Here is an 18,920-nt window from a genome sequence, read left to right as displayed (position 1 = left end):
ATATGAAACTTTGTTTTTTATTGTCAGTTACAGCTCTATCAGAATATACACAAGGTACAAGAGCTGACCCTTTCATCATAGAAAATCTTTCTGAAACAGGGAGGAGAAACAACAGTCGAGTGGTTTGAAATTATACATTTACATATTAGGCCCCGCCCCCTTTTGTTTTGTTAGGCCCTGAGAAGTTGGGGCTCTCCTGCAGTTTCCAGGCTGTCCTTCACCTCCACCAGCTCCTCTATCCGCACCAACACGCTCTCGATCATGTCGAATGTGTGGAGCGCCGAGTGCAGAGCCTGAAACAAACCAATCAGATTCAATCACATGTAATTGTCCTGCTTGGTTGTGTTTTGTTTGGAAGCGATGGGCTAACTGACCTGAATCTGAGATTCTGACGTCATTTTTGGCAGCTTCTCCCCACCAACGGATACAGACAGCACCGAGTCCTCTGTGGAAAAAACATGCCAATATGCCGTTAGAAAAACAAGCCATCTCTGGTAGGCTGGAGGGAAATGTTTGTGCTGACTGTGACCTTTGGTGTTTTTCTTTTTCTTCTTCCTGGTGTCCTGCAGCTCCTGCTCGTAGTGGGCTCTCGACATGTTCACGCCGACACGCAGAGGCTTCATGAACGTATCTTCTATTTTATACAGCTCGGTCCAGACGCCGGTCTGCAAGATGGCAAAACGTGAGCGACCTGCTACACTTTAAAATTTTCAAACATGCACATTAGAAGACATAAATCAAATGTTTAAGGTTCCTTTTCTGGTTTTTTTAGTAACACGAGAGACAATAGGGTCTCCTTCCGCTGCCAGACTGCTATCTGCACTCACCTGGTTCTCTGTTACTTTGTCTCTGATGACCAGATAACGCAGCAGGTTCAGAGACTCCATGACTCTGCAGGAAAAAAATAAATAAGTTACATTTTGGCCAGTATCAATATCTGGTATTAATATTTGCTATCCTCTTGACACCTTGAAAAAATAAAGTACCACACTGTTGACACCAGTTCAGTCAAACGTCAAAGTTCAGTCAGTGCTCCATCACTACATGACCAACTTCCTCTTCCAAACAGCAACAACATGGAAATAATTTTTTTTATATCAACCTAGCTTTACATATTAGACTAATACAAAACTGTTAAAAATGGCTAATATCTGCCAATACTGATGTTGGTGACAATATTCTGTGCATCCCTAAAAATAATACGCATAAGAATCTCTTATGAAATTTGTGGGAAAGGTAAAGATTAGGGTGATGGCAAGGAGACCTTCCAATATCCAAATACTGTAGTCAAAACTGCTGGTGGAAAAGTGCAAAAAGCTGGTTCAGCCATTATAAGAAGTTAGCTGTAATACCAATAAAGATTTTCACCTGATTAATGAAAACGTTGTAAATAATGATCAGCATGCAAATCTCCAATAAAACATGAATAAAAATATATAGATGAAAAAAAACAGGTTATTTTACATTTTATTAGTTTTTCAGAGACACCTGTCACATTTACTAAATGAATTCATTTAGTAAATGTGCTCCACTATATGTTTTGGGTTGTCATTCTGATGGAAGGTCGACCTCTGACCTTGTTTCCAGTCTTTTGAAGTCTGTAACATGTTTGTTTTTTTTTTCTCCAGAATTTCTCTCCTATCTTCCCTTTCCCCTTTCCATCCTTTAAAACAATCTAGAATTAAAGTCGGTGTGTGCGCACCTGTCCAGGTACTGCAGGAGATCCGTCTCTGGGCCGTCGGGAAGACTAAATACCTTGCGCAGCAAAGGCAGCAGGTGAACTCCCTCAAACCAGATGTTACCGTTACCCGGCTGCAGACACAGAGTGAGAGAGACACTGCAGGTAGGCTCTCAGCTGCAGCACAAAACAGCAGGAGCAGACAGCCTGAGAGGCCACTTTACCTGCAGAGCTGCATCGATCTGATTCTTGATGTTTTTAATGATGTAGCCTTCTACTCCTGAGTGGCTGCTAGTCCTGAGCATGTATCTGAGACGGGGAATAGAAACAAATTCAAGAGACGGTGACAGGAAAACGTTCGTGCGGTCTCTGCGGGGGGACTGCGGAGCTTACTGGAAAAATCTGTACTTGGCTTCAGTGTTGAACTTGTCGATGCTGAGCTGGAACACCTTCAGTCCTTTAGTCCTCTGCAACCAAACGGCAAAAACAAAAGCCAGCAGGTCATTTTCTCACACAAACTGTGGCGATCATCCAAATTGAATCCAAAGTAAAAAAAAAGTTTAATAATGTCCAGAGGTCCTACCAGATCATGCTTGGGGCAAATTGTCATGACCTTTACTAAGTTCTGAAGACAAAGACAAACGTTATTAGAAAACTGCTTGAAACGTACAGAAGAGGGTTAAAGGTGACGTTATAATGAACTGCGGTCACCTGAGGGACGGTGAGGAAGGTTTTGATCGCGAGCAGATCCGCTGGCAGACTGCCATCCTCCACCCGCACCAAACTCTTCTCATACAGCTCCTGTCAGGATGGAGAAACACAGAAATCACAGCCCTACCTAGCAAAGGTTTTACAACACACTTTTAGTCTCATTAGACCACAGAAAGAATTTTACTAGGAAAATTAATGAGAGTCCTAAACAGTGGGGACAACTGCCTAAATGCAATAAAAACAGCTTTAAGAATTTGATCAACAAATATCTATTTAGAAAAAAAAATGTCTGATTCAGTTTATCTTACCAGTCCTTTCTGTAGCCTGGAGGTCTCAGTTCTAGAGAAGCAGAAGCACAAGTGCCAAAAATGAACAGCTGTGACTCAAGTCCTTTCTTATTTATACTCTCAGCCTCAACTAGCCTATAAATTGGCTCTGAATTCCTTTATTCTGAGCAATCAACCCCCCAAAAATTAATTGGCATCGTCCAAAATCGGAATCGGCAGGTCAGGCTTTCTGAAGATTGGTGATCAGCCCAGAAAACTCCAGTCGGTGCGCCCCTACACTCAGGCAAATAATTATTTGAATCCCTGCTCACTTTTTAAAAGTTGCCTCACTAAAAAAATTAACACTGTGTAGCAGGTTTGTGTTATTTTAAAGGAAGAACATCAACCAGGATTTTAGAAACAACATTTGCCATATAAACTGAGTGGAATAAGCATTTGATCCTGTCCAAGCAGGTCAGAATCCTGGCTCCCACACATTGGTCATATGTCCACAAGGCGACACTAATCTGTTAATTAAATCTTTCCTCTTCACACCTGATCACAGACTCAATAATCCCAACCAAACATCTCTGTGGGCAAAACCAAACATCAGGAAGCTTGTTCCTTCATCAAGGAAGAGCTTGGTGAAAAGGTTTTAACTATTGGTCTGGAGCTTAATACAAGATCATGAGATGGTGAAGGGAGAAGCAAGAAACCACCATAAGGAGAGTGTTCCTGATCTGAAGGTAGAAAGGACCTCAGTCACCACTGGTAACGTACTCTACAGTAATTAAGATCTTGTTGCCCTCACAGCTACAGGAATGTGGAGAATATCTAATTAATGGATGAAGTACGGTGGTCTGGTTAGGCCAAAATCAGGTTCTTTAGGACAAGTGCATTGAGCGATCAACAAACCAGCACATGCACAGATCCCTGGTCCCTCCATGCAGGACAGCCTGGCTTTACCGTCCCGCTGCAATGTGAAGCCGCTTTACTGCAGGTTGGGTGTGAGAGACCAACGGAGCCGCGTACCGCCAAACACGGGACAAGATCCTCGTTCCCTAACCCAAAACGCACTAGCAGGGCAAAGGAGAAGCACATCCTGTAAAGGTCAGTGCCGTCGCAAATGCAGACCTCAGTCCGACAGAAACTCTGTGGCAGGAGCAGCAGCTAAAAACCTGAAGGGGTTTAGAAACTTCTTTAGGGAGGAGCAGGCTGCATTACCGGGACAGAAGAATGGAAATGTGCTCCATGTTGCAGCGCAGACAGAAGACGGGGCTGTGGAGAGAGAATGGAGAGGTATGAGGGTTAATATTACATTTACACCCAAAATATTATCTCAATAATTGTTACAAAAACAGTCAAGGTTTAAGGAGATGTGGCTGTTTGTCCAGTACTTTCTGCGCTACCTGAAAACACTGGGGAAAGTATCGGCCGCCAGGTGATGGACGAAAACCAGGTGTGCCAAGCAGGCCAGAGAATTTTTGGGATAACGGACCTCCTCCTCCAGGAAGCCCGGAACCTCTTTCTTCTTAAGCAGAGGGTGGAACACCAGACCTGGGAGAGACTCTCCGACAGCACCCAGAATGTCCTACAGAACCACACAGAACCACAGGTTCACAGCTCAAACACCACACCATGCTGCAAGCATGCAGGGTTTACAATCCGTACCAGAATCTCTGCAGCAAAAGTCCGGAGTGGAGACAGAGGCAGCGTGTCTGGATCCCAGATCTGTACGTCCAGCAGAGGGTGGCTGAGGGTCTTCATGCAGCTACAGAGACACAGACGCTCAATCACACTGCTTTTTAAACAGCTTTATACTTCCAGGGAAACGTCAAGCTTTTTGCCACTCACAACTTCAGGAGTTCTGTCCTCAGCTCGTCCTTTGCTCCCTCCTCCTGTTCACCCGCTGTCTTGTGGGAGTTCCGCAGCTGATTCGCACTGCTCTGATTCAGCCTCGCCTCCTGCGCAAAGGGCCCGACAAACCGCGCGAGGTCGGCGCAGCAGCGGCCGAGCGAAAAAACGTCGTCCTCTTCTTGCTCCTTGGTGTCGGGGACGGGCAGCTTGGCCAGCTGGTCCAGGACGGAGGACAGGGTCATACCCAGGGAGGACGCCTTCCGGCCGCCCAGGCGCAGCAGCACTGAAGGGGGGGCAGAGCAGAGCAGGTGGTGGAAACTGAGCTGATGTGACTTTTTCACTTTCTACAACGACTGAAACGGATTATTCAGATTAATCGATGATTGAAATAATCGCTAACTTAGTAATCAATTACTGCACTAAAAAAACATACATTTTGAATTTAAGATTTAAAAAAAAAAAAAACTTTTGTATAAAAACTCAAGTGTAGGTTCAAATCCTGTAAAGTAAAGAAAGGTTTCTATTAAAGACCTTTTGCTATCCAATTATTAATCAGTTAATCCAAAAAATAATCAACATGTCACTTGTATGAATAAACTTGACTTGAATAAATTACATTGAAGTGTGGCATTGTAATGTGACAAAATATGAAAAAGGAGGTATGCATAATTTTGCCAGAAACTGAATTTCTGAGTGTGTTTTTGTGAGATTCTTAAAGGTACCTTTCTGTAGCGGGTTCAGAAGCAGATGGAAACTTTCGGCGATTCTGTCGGCATCGTCATGTTCCAGCAGCTCCAGAAGGCCAATCAGCAACTCTTTAGGTCCGCAGGTCTGCAAAACCAGGGGAGACAAAACGTTTACAAACCCAGGCTCCAAACCTGTGACAGTATGAATGCAAAGGTTTGGACAGACCTCTAACAGATGGTTAAAAATGGCCAGGCACTGAGGGAGATGTTTGTCGTCTTTCCTCAGCAGCACCTGAACCAGCGGCGGCAGCAGGTTCCAGCCCATACTCCTCACCACGCTCTGCAGGTCGGTGTTAAAGGCAGCGTCAGGGATGGCAGACAGAACCGCACGCCACCGACATCTTTGCTGAGAAAACGCACCTGATTCTTTTCATCCAGGACGATGCTGAGGACCTGCGGGCTGTGTCCCTCCTCGATGCAGCTCCGTCCCGCTACAGTGAACACATCATGATCCTCTGAGCTGTAGCTGTCATCTGGGAGCGCCTGCTGTTTAGAGGACACACAAAGAGGTAAAGATGTCTATTGGAGGTAATTACGAAGGAAGAAAGTGCAGCAAATGTTTCCTGCCAAGCTATTTAGTGGGCCGATTCCTACAAAAGTATTGGTGCACCGATGTGAAAGATACTACATTTTTACACAGTTGATGTCATCTGAATTAGGGATTCGTGATATATAGACATCAACATCGGTATTGGTCAATATTAGTCATTTTTTAATATATTAGTATTAGTAAAGTATAAATAAATCTGGGCAAATGTTAACAACTGATGTTTGTTTCCATGTCTACGTTTCATCATGTGAAGGTGGTAATGAAGTCGCACAGGATTGTGGCAAATTTAACTGAAGCACAAAAACAATGTGAGCAATTTTTTAAGAGTCACAATGGTAGGGAAATATATATAATTCAGGCAAATATTGGTTATTGGGCATATTTGCCATAATATCAAATATTGGCATTGTCCAAAATTTTCAAATTGGTGCATTCTTAATCTGAACATGTATCAAATATGCTACATATTTGATACATATTTGTACTTATAAATTATTGTTATATATTACAAAAACGGGTAATGAGAACACGTTTTTTTTCTTTCACCTACTCCTTCTTGTTTTGTTTTATTATTTCAATTGAAATAAATCAAATAATTTGCTTCCTTAGACCTTGTACCGATAAGGCTGAACCAGATGATCGAGAGTAACAACTGCCCTTCACTTTGTCTGCTACACCTGGGATTTTTTCTTTTTTAATCACACAAACTGATATTAAGCCTCATAACACATATAAGCCTCTTCTCTCCTGGAGGATAGGAAGAATGTTCTGGAAGAACAAAGAGTTTCACACCCTTTAGGAGCCTCAGACAAGGAGGGGGATCTTGGCTGAAGACTGTGTCAGAGGAAAACACAAAAACCCAGAATATGTGGTGTTTGGAAACTAAATCAAGAAAGCGTGTTAAGATGGACATGAGTAGCACTTACACATCTCTGGACCACATCACTGAGCTGCTCCAGAGCCATCTCTACTGTCCTCACATGGGCTGGATCTTCACCAAGTAATCCTTCAAAAAAAAAAAAGAGGACAGAATTAATAAAAATTAATTATACAGCCGCGCACAAGACGAATGTGTAATACACGCATACATATAAGAGGTTATTTTAGGCTACGGTTAAGTAGTGAATCCCCGCAGCTTCAAGCAAACTAGATGCTAGTCCTTCTGATTCTGAATGATCTGAGCTCGGGGAGAAACGAAGCCGCCTCGGTGGATAAAACAAGCACACATTACAGAGAAAATAGAGTCACACACCTTCTCTTCATGCCCTCAAATAGCCCGGTTGCAGATAAAAACACACGCTTAAGTACACACTTTCCGAATACAGCGTGAATAACTGGTACGGCCGTACCGGCTGCCGTACAATGGGAACGTCACGGGGTCAGAGTTGAACGGAGAGAAAACAAGCAGCATGGAGACAGAAGAGAGGAGGAGGAGAGGAGGTTCTGCTAAAAGCTCCAAAAAAGGTCCAATTTTCAGGCTATTACCTGAAGAGCAGCTTTGTTATGGCTGCTAACAAGCTAACAGGAGAGCAGGTTACTGTCCGGCTGAAACAAACATGAATGTAGCCGCCATTTTTAGCTTCTTTATGTGCTACTTAAAGCTACGTGCCCGACTTTATTGTAACTTCAGTTAAATTCTCTTTAGATATAGTTTGTCATGTGTGGAAAATTTCACAGTTAGTGTTTCTATTTATTAAATGTAATTTAGTTAAAAGTAATAACTCCCCAAAACAAGCTTTCGTGGGCTGTAGTGACATCACACAAGGTATACAGCAATTGATAGAGTAATTCAGAAGAAGTCATTTGTGTTTTTCTGGGGTGTTTTTCACTATTTATTTGGAGGTTTTCATCCAATTTTACCTTCAAAGGAGTTGAGCTGTGTATGACAGCAAAATATTTGAATTAGAATTTTCTAAACCAATGTTGACTTCTCTCAAACATCATAGCTCCACAGTGTTTAGTAGTGCTTCAATTTGTATAGCGCTCGGATCTGGAAATCCCATCACATCCAAGTTGAACCTAACTGTATTTAGCTAATTATTGAGTTGCTAACACTGAACAAACATGTTTACAGTACTATATGTGCTGCTGCTTTAATGCAATACAAATTTATTCAGCAGCCATATCGTGCGAGAGCCCCAAGTTTCACAGAAAAATTTCATATTTCAGTGGTAGTTCTTGCATTTCTGATTGGTAACTTGGAAGTTCTGACTTTTGACTAAAAGTAGAATCAGCTGCCTGTTGTGATGCCATTGGTGCAAATAAACCCAGAGCAGAATTTGTGTTTCTTTCTTAGTGTGCTTTTTAAAAACTGTGTTAAATGAAACTCCATCTGTGGAAAGCCAGACTATTTTACGCAGCTGTGTTTTTATGGCCAGTTAAACACAGCTTTATCGCATCAGTTGGTGGAGAGAATGAAACCAGAGGAAATTATCTTTAACTCTGTTCTGGTTTGCCTAACTGTAGGTGGGAAATGCGTCAAAGTACGGACCGCTGAAGAAGAAGCGAGGAGGTGTGAAAACAGTTTACGCTAGTAAGCCTTTCAGGCTCACAGCTCAGACAGTATTTGGTAAATGTCAACATGTGCTTTATTTATCAGGAGAGAGGAGGTGAAGGAGAGGCTGAGGGAGAAGCTGGAGCTGGAGAGGAGAGCCCTGAAGGTAGTGGAGCGCCTCCTAGAGGACAGCGTGGCTGAAGACTTCCTGATTGACTGTGTATGTGTCTGATCTTCCTTTCTTTATATTGATTTATATTTCACTGTATATGTCTGAGGAATATGAGACGACATCGTTCAATGAATCTGGACTGTCCACTATTTGTGGATATTTATTCAGCTTTTTTGTTCTACGTGACAAAAGTGGCATAAGCATTCTGTCATTGTAAAATACATTAACAGAAAACAACTTTGGTATGAATTAGCAGGTAACATGGGCTGTCAGGACAAACTACTCCACCAAGGTTTTTAATTTTATGTGCCTGAAGCTAATTTCTAAAAATCAGGGCAGCCATGTTTTTGTTGTATTTGACTGAAATGGTTCAGCTCAAAAATACTTTATTCAGTCATAAAGTGAAGCTTCTTCATAGCGTCATTATCAATGTTACTTCATGTCACACAGTACCAATCAAACGTGAACCAACAGCTATATTTACTGCAAACAGCTGCTGATTGCGTCATCCTCTTATGCTTGAAAGAGGTGTAATAGGACCAACAATTCATATTTAGAGATGTGGAAGTTCCTCTTTTGAAAATAAATAAATGAAAAATATCATGTTTCACATTCTTTCTCTCTTCCTCACAGGCCAAGCTCATAACTCCTGCTAACTACAAAGACACTGTGGAGGAGAGATTCATTGCCAAACTCTGTGGTTATCCTGTATGTCCAAACAAACTGGGCAAGGTAGAACTCTTAGCCTGGTCTTCCCTGACCTGTGAACTTACTACAACTCGACAATTAAAAAGTTCAGATTCACTTTGTCATGACTCATCTACACTGTTCAATCTCTAGATCCCAAACCAACGGTTTAAAATATCTACCAAAACAAACCGGGTTTATGACATCACAGAGCGGAAGGTGAGTTCTTTTTATTTTTCCTTACAGGAAAAATCAGGTCATTTTTTCAGAGAAATATTTATAAAGCTGCACTCCTGTTGTTTGTGTCTAGTGTTTTTGCAGCAACTTCTGCTACAAAGCTTCCAAACACTATGAGCTGCAGATATCGAAGACGCCTCTTTGGCTCAGGCAGCATGAAAGGTGCGCGGCTTCTTTTCTTTTCTCTGTTCTCAGAAAACCATTTTGGAATGTAAAAAACATTGTTTTTGCTTTATATCTCTCGGCAGTCCCCCAGAGGTGAGGTTGCTGAAGAAAGGAGATGGGTATGTACTGCTGCTTTTAGATTTCCACACAGTGAGCTAAAGTCATGTGGAAAAAAAACTACCTATGAGTATTTTTGATATATTTGGACATACGTTAAATATCAATTTTAACAATTCATAGCAGTTGATGTACTAAAGCTAATAAAAACTAGGGTTGCACTAAATGCAGGTTTCTGGCTGATCATGATCTTTAAAAAGCCTGACCTGCTGACACTGTCAGGTGTTATAATGTCACCAGGCACCCGCAATATTCCAATCTTATTTTCTAGAAAAACACTGAACAAAACCCATCAAATGATATGAACTGCACATGACGTAGCTCTCTCAAATATACTTGAATTTAGAATGTTCTTTTCTGACCTTTGCGGAGTTTGATGAGATCAGTTTCAAGTTTAGTTTATCTATATTGCGCCAATTGACAACAAAGGCTAAAAAAGTCTTTCCAATTCAATCACACAGACAGTCCAATAGATCCTAATTGTTCAAAGCAGATTAAAAGATTTCCAAGGAAACCCACATTGTATTGAATCATTGACTTGCAGCATTCACTCCTCCTCCTCCTTCACATTGGCTGATGGCCCAAAATGAAGAAAATCAGTTCACTCCTAGTTATTAAGGATAAATGTCTTTTATTTCCTACAATTGAAAATACACCTGAAAATCTGTTTTTGCATCAATTTGAGTTGAGGTTTTAAGTAAACTGATGGTGTGTTCTGTGTGCGCGTGTGTCCGTCCAGTGGGAGCTCTGGTGAGGAGGTGCTGCTGTCCGAGAGGTGCCTCAAAGAGGAGGACATCGAGGACCCCCTGGCTGCCCCGCCTCAGGACCCTCCTGGCTCTGAGCGCAGCGCCGCAGGAAGTGACCTCAGTCAAAGCAGCGACAGCGAACAGGAGCAGGACTTCGTCTCCAGCGTGGTCCCCCACCGCCGGAAAGTCCAGGTGAGCTGGGCTGACCTGCCCAAACACACAGACGGAGACGGGAAGCAGAGCGAGCAGCGACATATCGACGACCCAGAGGAGGCGGGGAGAGCAGGAGGAGATGATGCGTCTCCTGAGAACAGACCTGTGGAGGAGGCCACAGCAAAGCTGAACGAGTGTAGCGTGTCAGAGAGAGTCCATCCCAACTCTGACCTGCTGGAAGCTGGAAGCAAACAGGCTCCAAACCTGGCGGCTCTCAGCATCACCCAGGTGGGGATGAGCCAGAGAGGAGCAGCTGGGCTGCGGGATCTCCTGAACACCCACACTGGAGAAGCCAATCCTGACACGGTGCGGCTCAATCTGCTGGCGTGCCTGAAGAGGACGCTAAAGGAGTGGTGCACAGACGACACGCTGAGCTTCCTGTACGGAGCCGACCATTCTCTGGGATCCCCATTCTCCAACGTAAAGGAAACGCAGAAAGAGGAGCTGGACGAAGATGACCTCGAGGACGACGACGTGACGGAGCCAGGCGCCGAAGAGCAGGACAGGGGGCAGTCGGCTGCAGCTCCGGACTACAAGACGCTGTGGAAGGAGACTGACCGGCTGCAGCTCAGAGTCACAGAGTTTTACAGAGGGACGTGGATTCTGCCTGAGGAGGGGATAACGCCCAGCAAGGTGAGCGGAGGAACACTGCTGCTGGACAGTGGATGGAACTTTGCATCATTCTGTATAAAGTGGGGATGCACCCATCCCCTTTTTTCACTTTTGATACAGAAAACAATATCTTAGTATGCAAATCTCAAAAAAAGTCAGATTTTCATAATACTCTTTTTTTTAAATATGCAAAAAATCTATCATAATTTTGTCATTCAGAAATAATTCATGTAATTGCAATAGACCTGAAGCAGTCTAGGCGGTAATGGTAAAGGCAGTATATTGCAAAAACACATTCTCAAAGGGCAGATAATGTAATTTTATTTATATAGTACATCTTCAGCAACTCAAAGATCGATAAACTTTCAATTCTAATGAACATCTGACACTGGAACTGGAAGACATTTTAAATATCCAAAATGAATAAACAAAACAACAGAAACAACAAATAAAATGAATTATGAAGTCTCTGTAAACAAATAGGGCTAGTTGAGACCAACGCACCAAACTGAAAACTTCTGTCATCTGGTTTTTGGTAGAAAGAGAGAAAAGAGAAAAATGGTAAATTTTTACAAATGGAAATTATTGATCTTGTTTTAATTAATCATTTTTGATTTATTGCTTATTGCAACAGGCCTGCATGTATGTTTTATATGGTGAGTGTTCGCATATCTGATTGAACTGACTGCTGTATGTTGTGTGTTATCCAGGAGACAGAATCAAAGGATCCAGTTTTGCCGCTGATTGATTCCCAGGCTCAGAACCTCATCCAGAAACGGATTACAGTGGAGAAACTCAGCAGCTGGTACGTTTGTGTGCGGGTGTGTGTGTGTGTGTGTGTGTGTGTATGTATGTATATGTATGTGTTATCACAGCTCTATTATATGAACATGATCTTTTTTTTAAATATTGTTTATTAGTTTTAACCTCAGAATGTATTGCACAGTCTCAGGAACATCGTAGGTCCGGTGGGCCTCACCATGAGTGACCTCTCCACGGACCTGAACAACCTGGTCAGGACTTTCAGGTCAGAGCACCACACACACTCATACACACTTCCCCTGACAGGGCTCCAGTTTCCCTACATGTAGTTGAGTTGTAGTTTTAGAACAAACACACATGTTAGGAGATTGTTTCTGTTTGAAGTTGAAGTTCATTGGAAACCTTCATGCAAATCTACGTTTTTAGCTTTAAATTTAGGAAGAATCCTCCATTCTCTTTGTTTGTGCCTCAGTTAACCTGTAAGAAATATGGTTTATTTCCTGGAGCATGTGTGGGATTTTTTTCCCCACATCTCCCCCATTCGGCTCCTTCAGACTAGCCAGCAGCAGTTAGCAAACACCTGGTGGAGCTGCACATCTGTTGAGCTCATTATACGAGCTACTTCTCAGTGTAACGCTGGTAAAGACGTTAAAGAGTTAACAGAGGAGCCATGTTGTCATGACTTTATGAAAGTTTCAGAAAGACCAGAAGTTTCTTAAAAAGACAGAGTCCCAATTTCAAAGAGTTAAATTTCTTTTATACAGAATTTTTATAACAACTGAAGTTAACACAGTGACTTTGTAGTGCTATAAAATGGTACAATTAGTGGATTTACTTACTAATTATTAACTTGGCGAATAAATACAAGATAAGGTGCCTTCCAAAAATGGTAATGTTTCCCAAACCTTTTTACATTTTGTTACCTTACAAGCAACAACATGTAAGGCAACATTTTGTTGGTTGTATTTTATTGGTTCTTTATGTGACCGACCAACACAAAGTGATATAGTGAAATAGTTTAGAAGTTTCCATAGTTTAGAAGTGAAAGGAATTATTGTAATAATTACAGCGCCACCTCATCTCTTCCAGCTACAGACGTAAATTCTTCTTTATTCTTCTTTCTAAAACATCTCCACTCAGACTGGACAGAGCGTGTGCATGAAGACGAGTTTTCAGGTCTTTCCAGACATCCCATGTTTCATGTGAGTCTGGACCTTCACAAAGAGCTTGCCTTTAGTTGAGAGTAATTTAGTCCAGTTTTGATCCGTCAAAGTATGTTAGATTTTGAGCTGATCAGAGGTCGTTCAGAGCTCTTGATATAAAGCATAAGCTAAGAACAATGAGTCATCCAGTCTGACGAGACATGAAATAAACCAGGATCAGATTATTCTGATTAATAAAGAACAAAACAGGAGTTTGATTATGCAACTGAATTATGAAGTCAATTGGTCATTTAATTCAGTTCCACATTTTTGGACTAATTTGTTAAACTTTGCTGCCCTCTACTGGAAAGGTAGAGGCATGGCAGGACATTTGGTTTAAATAGTTAACTGTTGACTTTATAGCATACCATGTTATCAGCCTTTCTTCTTTAGGAACTTAAAATTCAAACAATGTCACTTTTTTTCTGCAAACACAAGTGATTACATCTGTTTGCTTTACTTATTTATTTATTGTGTTGTGGTAAAACTGCAACAGTTTAAAAAGATTGTGTCCAATCATTCTCATGTTCTGCTGTGTTCTTTATTGCTATTATTATTATTATTACTATTATTATTATTATTATTATTTGCTAATTAGGTGATATCTAAAGCCAACTGGTTACACTGGATTTTATTTAGGGTATCAGAGTAAGCAGGGCTGAATATACAATATGCATGTGACACTGATTTCTATTTGTGTATCATTTTCCTTCCACTCAACACCTGTGTGCTTGCTTGTGTTGGTCTGTCACATAAAATCTCAATAAAATGCAGAAACCTTTCTTACTTTCACATGTTCAAATGTTAAGGAGTTCAATGGGTGTGAATACTTTGGCAAGAAATGGTCTATTTAAAGTTAACCAAACGGAGCAAGCACTTCCAGAGTCCAGCTTCCTGCAGGAAGTCCAGTTATCAAAAACCCAACAGTGGGGTGTTTGGTAGTGTTCATCAGGATTTTTTTTTCTCTCTGTTTGCAGAAAGTCACATTAAAGCTGCAGTATGTAACTTTTATAAGCAATATATTTTTTCCATATTTGTTAAAACTGTCACCAGATAATCTGTGAAAGGTTCGATCTCCTCCACATCCTCCTTGAGCTACTATTGCCGTCTGAAGAAATGCACCACTGCCGACCAAAACAACCAATCAGAGCCAGGAGGAGGAGCTTAGTGCTGTCAATCAATGCTTTCCAATGGCCGTTACAGGAAAACCCTTTATCCTCCTTCGTTAGTGACCATGCTAATTATCCCTAGCATTCATAACATTCTCTGCTGGCTAGAATGTCGCAAAGACCAAGAGGGGAGGGTAGAAAGGGAAGAGCAGCACCACACAGAGGGTGACTGACAGCACCAAGGCCCTCCTCCTGACTCTGATTGGTTGTTTCTAGTTAGTATAGGAAGGGAAAGGCTCAGTTTTTCTCCATAGATTATCTCATACTATACAGTCACAATATAGTGACAGTTTCAACAAATATGTAAAAACATGTTTTTTGTAAAAGTTACATACTGCACCTTTAAGGTGCAATGTGACAAATGATTAAAAAAAGCTGCTCTGACCTGGACAGAGTGCGTTTCTGCCGCATCATGTTTTTAACCTGATCTTATGGTTTCCTCTGCTTTATGTTTCTGTCTCCAGGTTCAGCAACACCAACATCATCCACAAAACCCCAGAGTGGACGCTGATAGCCGTGGTGCTTCTGCATCTGTGAGTTCACAACACGCTGCTTCTCATTTCATTTTACCCAAGACTCTACAAGCTGGAGCATTGTTTTGGCCATGCCATATGGTACATAGGAGCATGTGTGTGTGTGAGTGTGTGTGCGTGAACAGTTCCGTGCTGCTCCCATCTGAGTACACACAGCTTTATCTCGGCCTGATTGCCTCCTCTCCGGATCCGTGATCCACCACAGAAGGCACACTTTTGTCAAACGAAACACACACACTTAAACACAGCACACACTCCTCGGGCCCGGCCGGTCTGGGAAAAGCCTCACCTGATCCTGATTTATGGCTGCCTCACTGGTCCAGCTCTGTTTGCTCAGTGCTTACCTTCAGGGTAAGCCCTGTTGAGAGTGTGAGATGTGTACGGCATGTCGGCCTCGCTGGAGAAAGGAACCGCAAAGACTGGAAAACTTCTTGAATAGCCAACGATGGTTATACATCCATTATTCTGACGATTAATCAAAAAATAATAATTAGGCTCATTCTGCAGAATTGTTATTAAATCACATAAGTCTTTTCATACAGTATTGAAAATGCATTAAAACAAATAATTCAGTTCATTTTTTAAACAAGAAAGTAATCATTTTATTGCCTAAGATGCAGTCCTTTAGTGAACTCTTCATTTGTAGCAAAAGATAAATCTGCAGCTAAAATATCTTCTTAACATCAACATGTGAAAAGCTCAGACCTCTCTGCTTGACTTAACATCAATACAGCATAGTACAGTTCTTCTTAGATTAACCTATTAATAAGTGGAATAATTGGTTGAATAACAATAGATTTAAAAAAAATAATTATTTTGTACAGTTTTGGTTTAATTTTTAAAGCTTTTTAAAGTGCAGTTCCACTAAAACAATGAGTCTCCTGACCCCATTATGTGACTTTTCTCCTACATATCTCAGATTGAAGTGGCTACTGACTCATAAAGAGCCTCTATATTAAAACGCTGTTCACCAAACGTGGCTGGGCCGTCCCGTGTCGCCGCGGCGCTCTATGATTTCATCGGTTCCCATTGAACTCGTCTTCCACTCCATCCTTCCATTCCTCCATCATGAATAATTTGTTGTGCTGTCTTATCTGTCCACTGCGTGGCAGCTGTGGAGCTCGTCTGGCCTCTATTGTTTGGGCCAGCTGAATAATAGATACCCCCCCCTGTAGCTGCAACACTAGACCCTGAGTTGAACCGGAGATTAAGCGGCAGAGCCGCTCCAGTCCAGGAGAGACGACAGGACGGACAGGTAGGGAGGAGGGGGCGGAGCTTAGGGACAAAACTTCAAGGGCAAGAATTTGATGATTTCCATTTTGTCAGGTTAAAAATACAAATTTTCATGTGTTTTATGTGGTAAATATAACATCTAAAATATATGCTACATTAGGGGTATTTGATATGGACTTTAGGTTTTATCACAATATTTTGTGGTAATATGATCATAACAATAAAAGTCATAAGAATTATTTATTATTTCTTTTTGAGGTAAGATCATTAACTGGAATTTGTCATGACAAAATTCTTATCATGGTAACAAATTTATCACAATAAATGATACATTTATTTATCATTTATTTATTTATCATTTCCTCAGGATAACATACCTTTGCTGTAGTATATCTAAAGGTTGCAGGATTCTAGCCCTGGAGGAATGCAGTCTGAACCACTGGGTTAGAGTCAACAGCTGCTTTATTCAGACTCCGTTTCTGTGTAATGTTCCTTCAGCGTCCACTGATCTCTGTTATTTCTACAGATGCACTGATCAGAGATTATGTGTCCGATTTTTTTTCAGTTTAATTATAAAGAAGACCTACTGCTCCCCCTTTCTATTGCTCTTGATCTCTTAAAGAACTTCAGTCATTATTTCTTTCTAGCTTTCCTTCCATAAAAGCTCCTAATTATTTACATTGGAAGGAGAGGTGACGTCACACAGTGTGTGTGATAGAGAAGTTGTTGTGAAACAGGTTTTTATTACTATAAACAAGCCAAAATCCTCATAGATTTTACAATCTGAAGCTGTATTTTCCATCTGATGTGATCTGTTAGTGTAGCGACGTGCCATGAGGTCCCACGGTCTGCTGTGTGTGTGTGTTCTCTCGTCTCCAGGCTGTCCTTCGTGTCTCCGGTGGTGCGGGACGCCCTGGAGGTGTCGGCATCAGTGCAGTATTTGAACTCTCTGATGGAGGAGCTCGGCCTGCAGCAGCACGACCTTCTCAGCCTGGTTGAGCTCTTTAAAACCTGAAAAGTTGACCTGAAGATGTATAGTGAATATGTTTAATCAGATTAAAAACTGATCATTTAAAGAAATGACGATTGTGTGTGTTTTGTGAGAATTAAATTTTTACCAAATAAAAGTAATTGTAAAAAGTCAAAGTGGAGACTGCGGACTTCATGCACAGATTATTTAATTTCCACCACTGGCAAAGATTTGTGAAGAAAAAAATGTTCTGGAGATGCACCGATGTGAAATTTGGGCCAATACCAATATCTGATATTAATATTGCAGTTCAGGCCAAAAACAGATAATTACTCATTTTGTATGCATTATATAAACATACTTCACTAACGAGAGGTAAAAAAAACTACAACACATCTGACATTTCTTCTCTGTTGAAACACGTCCAGTTTTCTCTCTTTCTGGCGCGGAGTGGTGACGCGTCTTCTCTCCATCCTTCTTTCCCTTTAAACTGTTTCTCTACATTTCTTCTTTTCTTTCCTTCTTTCTTTTCTGTCTTCTCGTCCATAACATTTGGAATAAACCCGTGAAGCAAGTTTTGTAAATGTATGCAAAATAGTGCATCATAGCAACATCCATAATCCTCCACTTCTGAAAGTAAATCTGTTGGGCTTCATGTATGTCGACAGCAGGTGGAATATTAATTGTGGCTTTGATTAAAAGAAGCATTTAACAGTTTTTCTTTTTTTTTATTTTTTATTTTTACAGTGAATAAATGAGGCTAATAAAAGGTCTGATTTATTTAAAGGTTTTTCGACGCGTCTGCACGTATGTGACGCGGCGCCGGATAATGTGCACAATCTGTGGCCGGCTATGTGCAAATCACATCCTTGAGGTTTCAATATTTAACCAAGGCAGAGGCAACTAAAAATCACACCCAGCTTTTCCCCAGTGAAAGCAGCATGTCCACACGGCCGCTTATTGCTACAGTTAGAGGCTCTGCTACTGTAATAAAAGTTGCTCAAATCCTGCAGACTTCCTTTACGTTGCGTTTTATGGCCCCCCCCCCTCCATGTCATTTGTTATATGGGGACGTGAATGATTGCTTTGCCTGAGAATATTTATTTTTGGCCAGATGGCGCACGCTGCGAAACGTTCCTCTGCTTAAATGTGTGAGATATGAGCTCTGAGCTGCCATGCAGATTGGGAGTTTGTGATTGATGGTCTGCATGACTTCACATAGAGCTTCTTGTTTTTCTTGACGCTCTGAAAAATCAGCGGAGCGACGCAGAGAGGAGGACAGCAGTGACACTCTCAGGTTGTTCTAGTGTGAATCGGGCCCGCCCTTATGCCCCTCTAGATATGCAGTGATGTGAAAAGATAACTTAAGAGTTCACATAAATGTTTGAAATCATCAGATTTGACATGCATTTGAATTTTTAATGAATGCAAAATGCAGTTTTCAGATTTTTTTTTCTAGTAGACAAAAAACAATCCAAACCAACCTGCTTTAAACTTGGTAATGATTCTTTTACTTTGATGAAGGGGAATTTTGTCCCGCTCATATTCATAGAATTGTTGGTTTGTTTTTTTCTCCATCCATCAGCTCATTGGTTCTGCAGTATAGTCCAAGTATGCTTCTCCTTAGGGTCATGACCTGATGGCGGGGGGGGGATCCCTCAGGATTTTAGTTCCATCAGTTAAGACAAGTGGTTCAGGTCCTGGAGAAGCAAAGCAGCCCAAACTATCATCCCACCAACACCATGTGTGACTGTTGCTATGACAATTTCCTGAAGTTCAGTCTTGCTCTAACTCCAGATG

General features: G+C 41.5%; 2 protein-coding genes and 1 long non-coding RNA gene across 4 annotated transcripts; 2 read left to right on the top strand and 1 right to left on the bottom strand.

Annotated features, from left to right (window-relative positions):
- Position 1: 1 nt before the first annotated feature.
- Positions 2 to 7,193, bottom strand: glmna (glomulin, FKBP associated protein a). 2 transcript variants are annotated; one of them, XM_028021730.1, is made up of 19 exons: positions 7,061 to 7,193; positions 6,735 to 6,814; positions 5,619 to 5,744; positions 5,425 to 5,538; positions 5,235 to 5,343; positions 4,510 to 4,795; positions 4,327 to 4,426; positions 4,065 to 4,246; positions 3,880 to 3,933; positions 2,698 to 2,728; positions 2,390 to 2,479; positions 2,262 to 2,303; positions 2,072 to 2,145; positions 1,903 to 1,987; positions 1,703 to 1,812; positions 828 to 891; positions 530 to 665; positions 375 to 445; positions 2 to 293 (listed from the first exon to the last, which is right to left on the bottom strand). In XM_028021730.1, the coding sequence occupies exons 2-19, from the start codon at positions 6,771 to 6,773 to the stop codon at positions 171 to 173; spliced, it is 1,836 nt and encodes a 611-aa protein (XP_027877531.1). In that variant the 5' UTR covers positions 6,774 to 6,814; positions 7,061 to 7,193; the 3' UTR covers positions 2 to 170. The 2 variants fall into 2 exon arrangements, with proteins under 2 accessions (XP_027877531.1, XP_027877532.1); XM_028021731.1 differs by lacking the exon at positions 7,061 to 7,193 and adding an exon at positions 6,897 to 7,026.
- On the top strand, positions 567 to 1,427 carry LOC114147164 (uncharacterized). The gene is made up of 2 exons (XR_003596031.1): positions 567 to 682; positions 773 to 1,427. It is a non-coding gene; the product is annotated as an uncharacterized LOC114147164 (long non-coding RNA).
- On the top strand, positions 7,145 to 17,230 carry rpap2 (RNA polymerase II associated protein 2). Its single transcript, XM_028021735.1, has 12 exons — positions 7,145 to 7,272; positions 8,275 to 8,320; positions 8,408 to 8,522; positions 9,108 to 9,206; positions 9,315 to 9,380; positions 9,472 to 9,560; positions 9,647 to 9,682; positions 10,420 to 11,272; positions 11,962 to 12,056; positions 12,198 to 12,278; positions 14,849 to 14,917; positions 17,030 to 17,230. Exons 1-12 carry the CDS (start codon positions 7,218 to 7,220, stop codon positions 17,163 to 17,165), a joined length of 1,740 nt encoding a protein of 579 aa, XP_027877536.1. The 5' UTR covers positions 7,145 to 7,217; the 3' UTR covers positions 17,166 to 17,230.
- Positions 17,231 to 18,920: the final 1,690 nt, after the last annotated feature.

Source organism: Xiphophorus couchianus, chromosome 6, assembly GCF_001444195.1.
Source record: "Xiphophorus couchianus chromosome 6, X_couchianus-1.0, whole genome shotgun sequence".
Taxonomy (NCBI): domain Eukaryota; kingdom Metazoa; phylum Chordata; class Actinopteri; order Cyprinodontiformes; family Poeciliidae; genus Xiphophorus; species Xiphophorus couchianus.
This window is presented reverse-complemented; position numbering and strand designations above follow the sequence as displayed.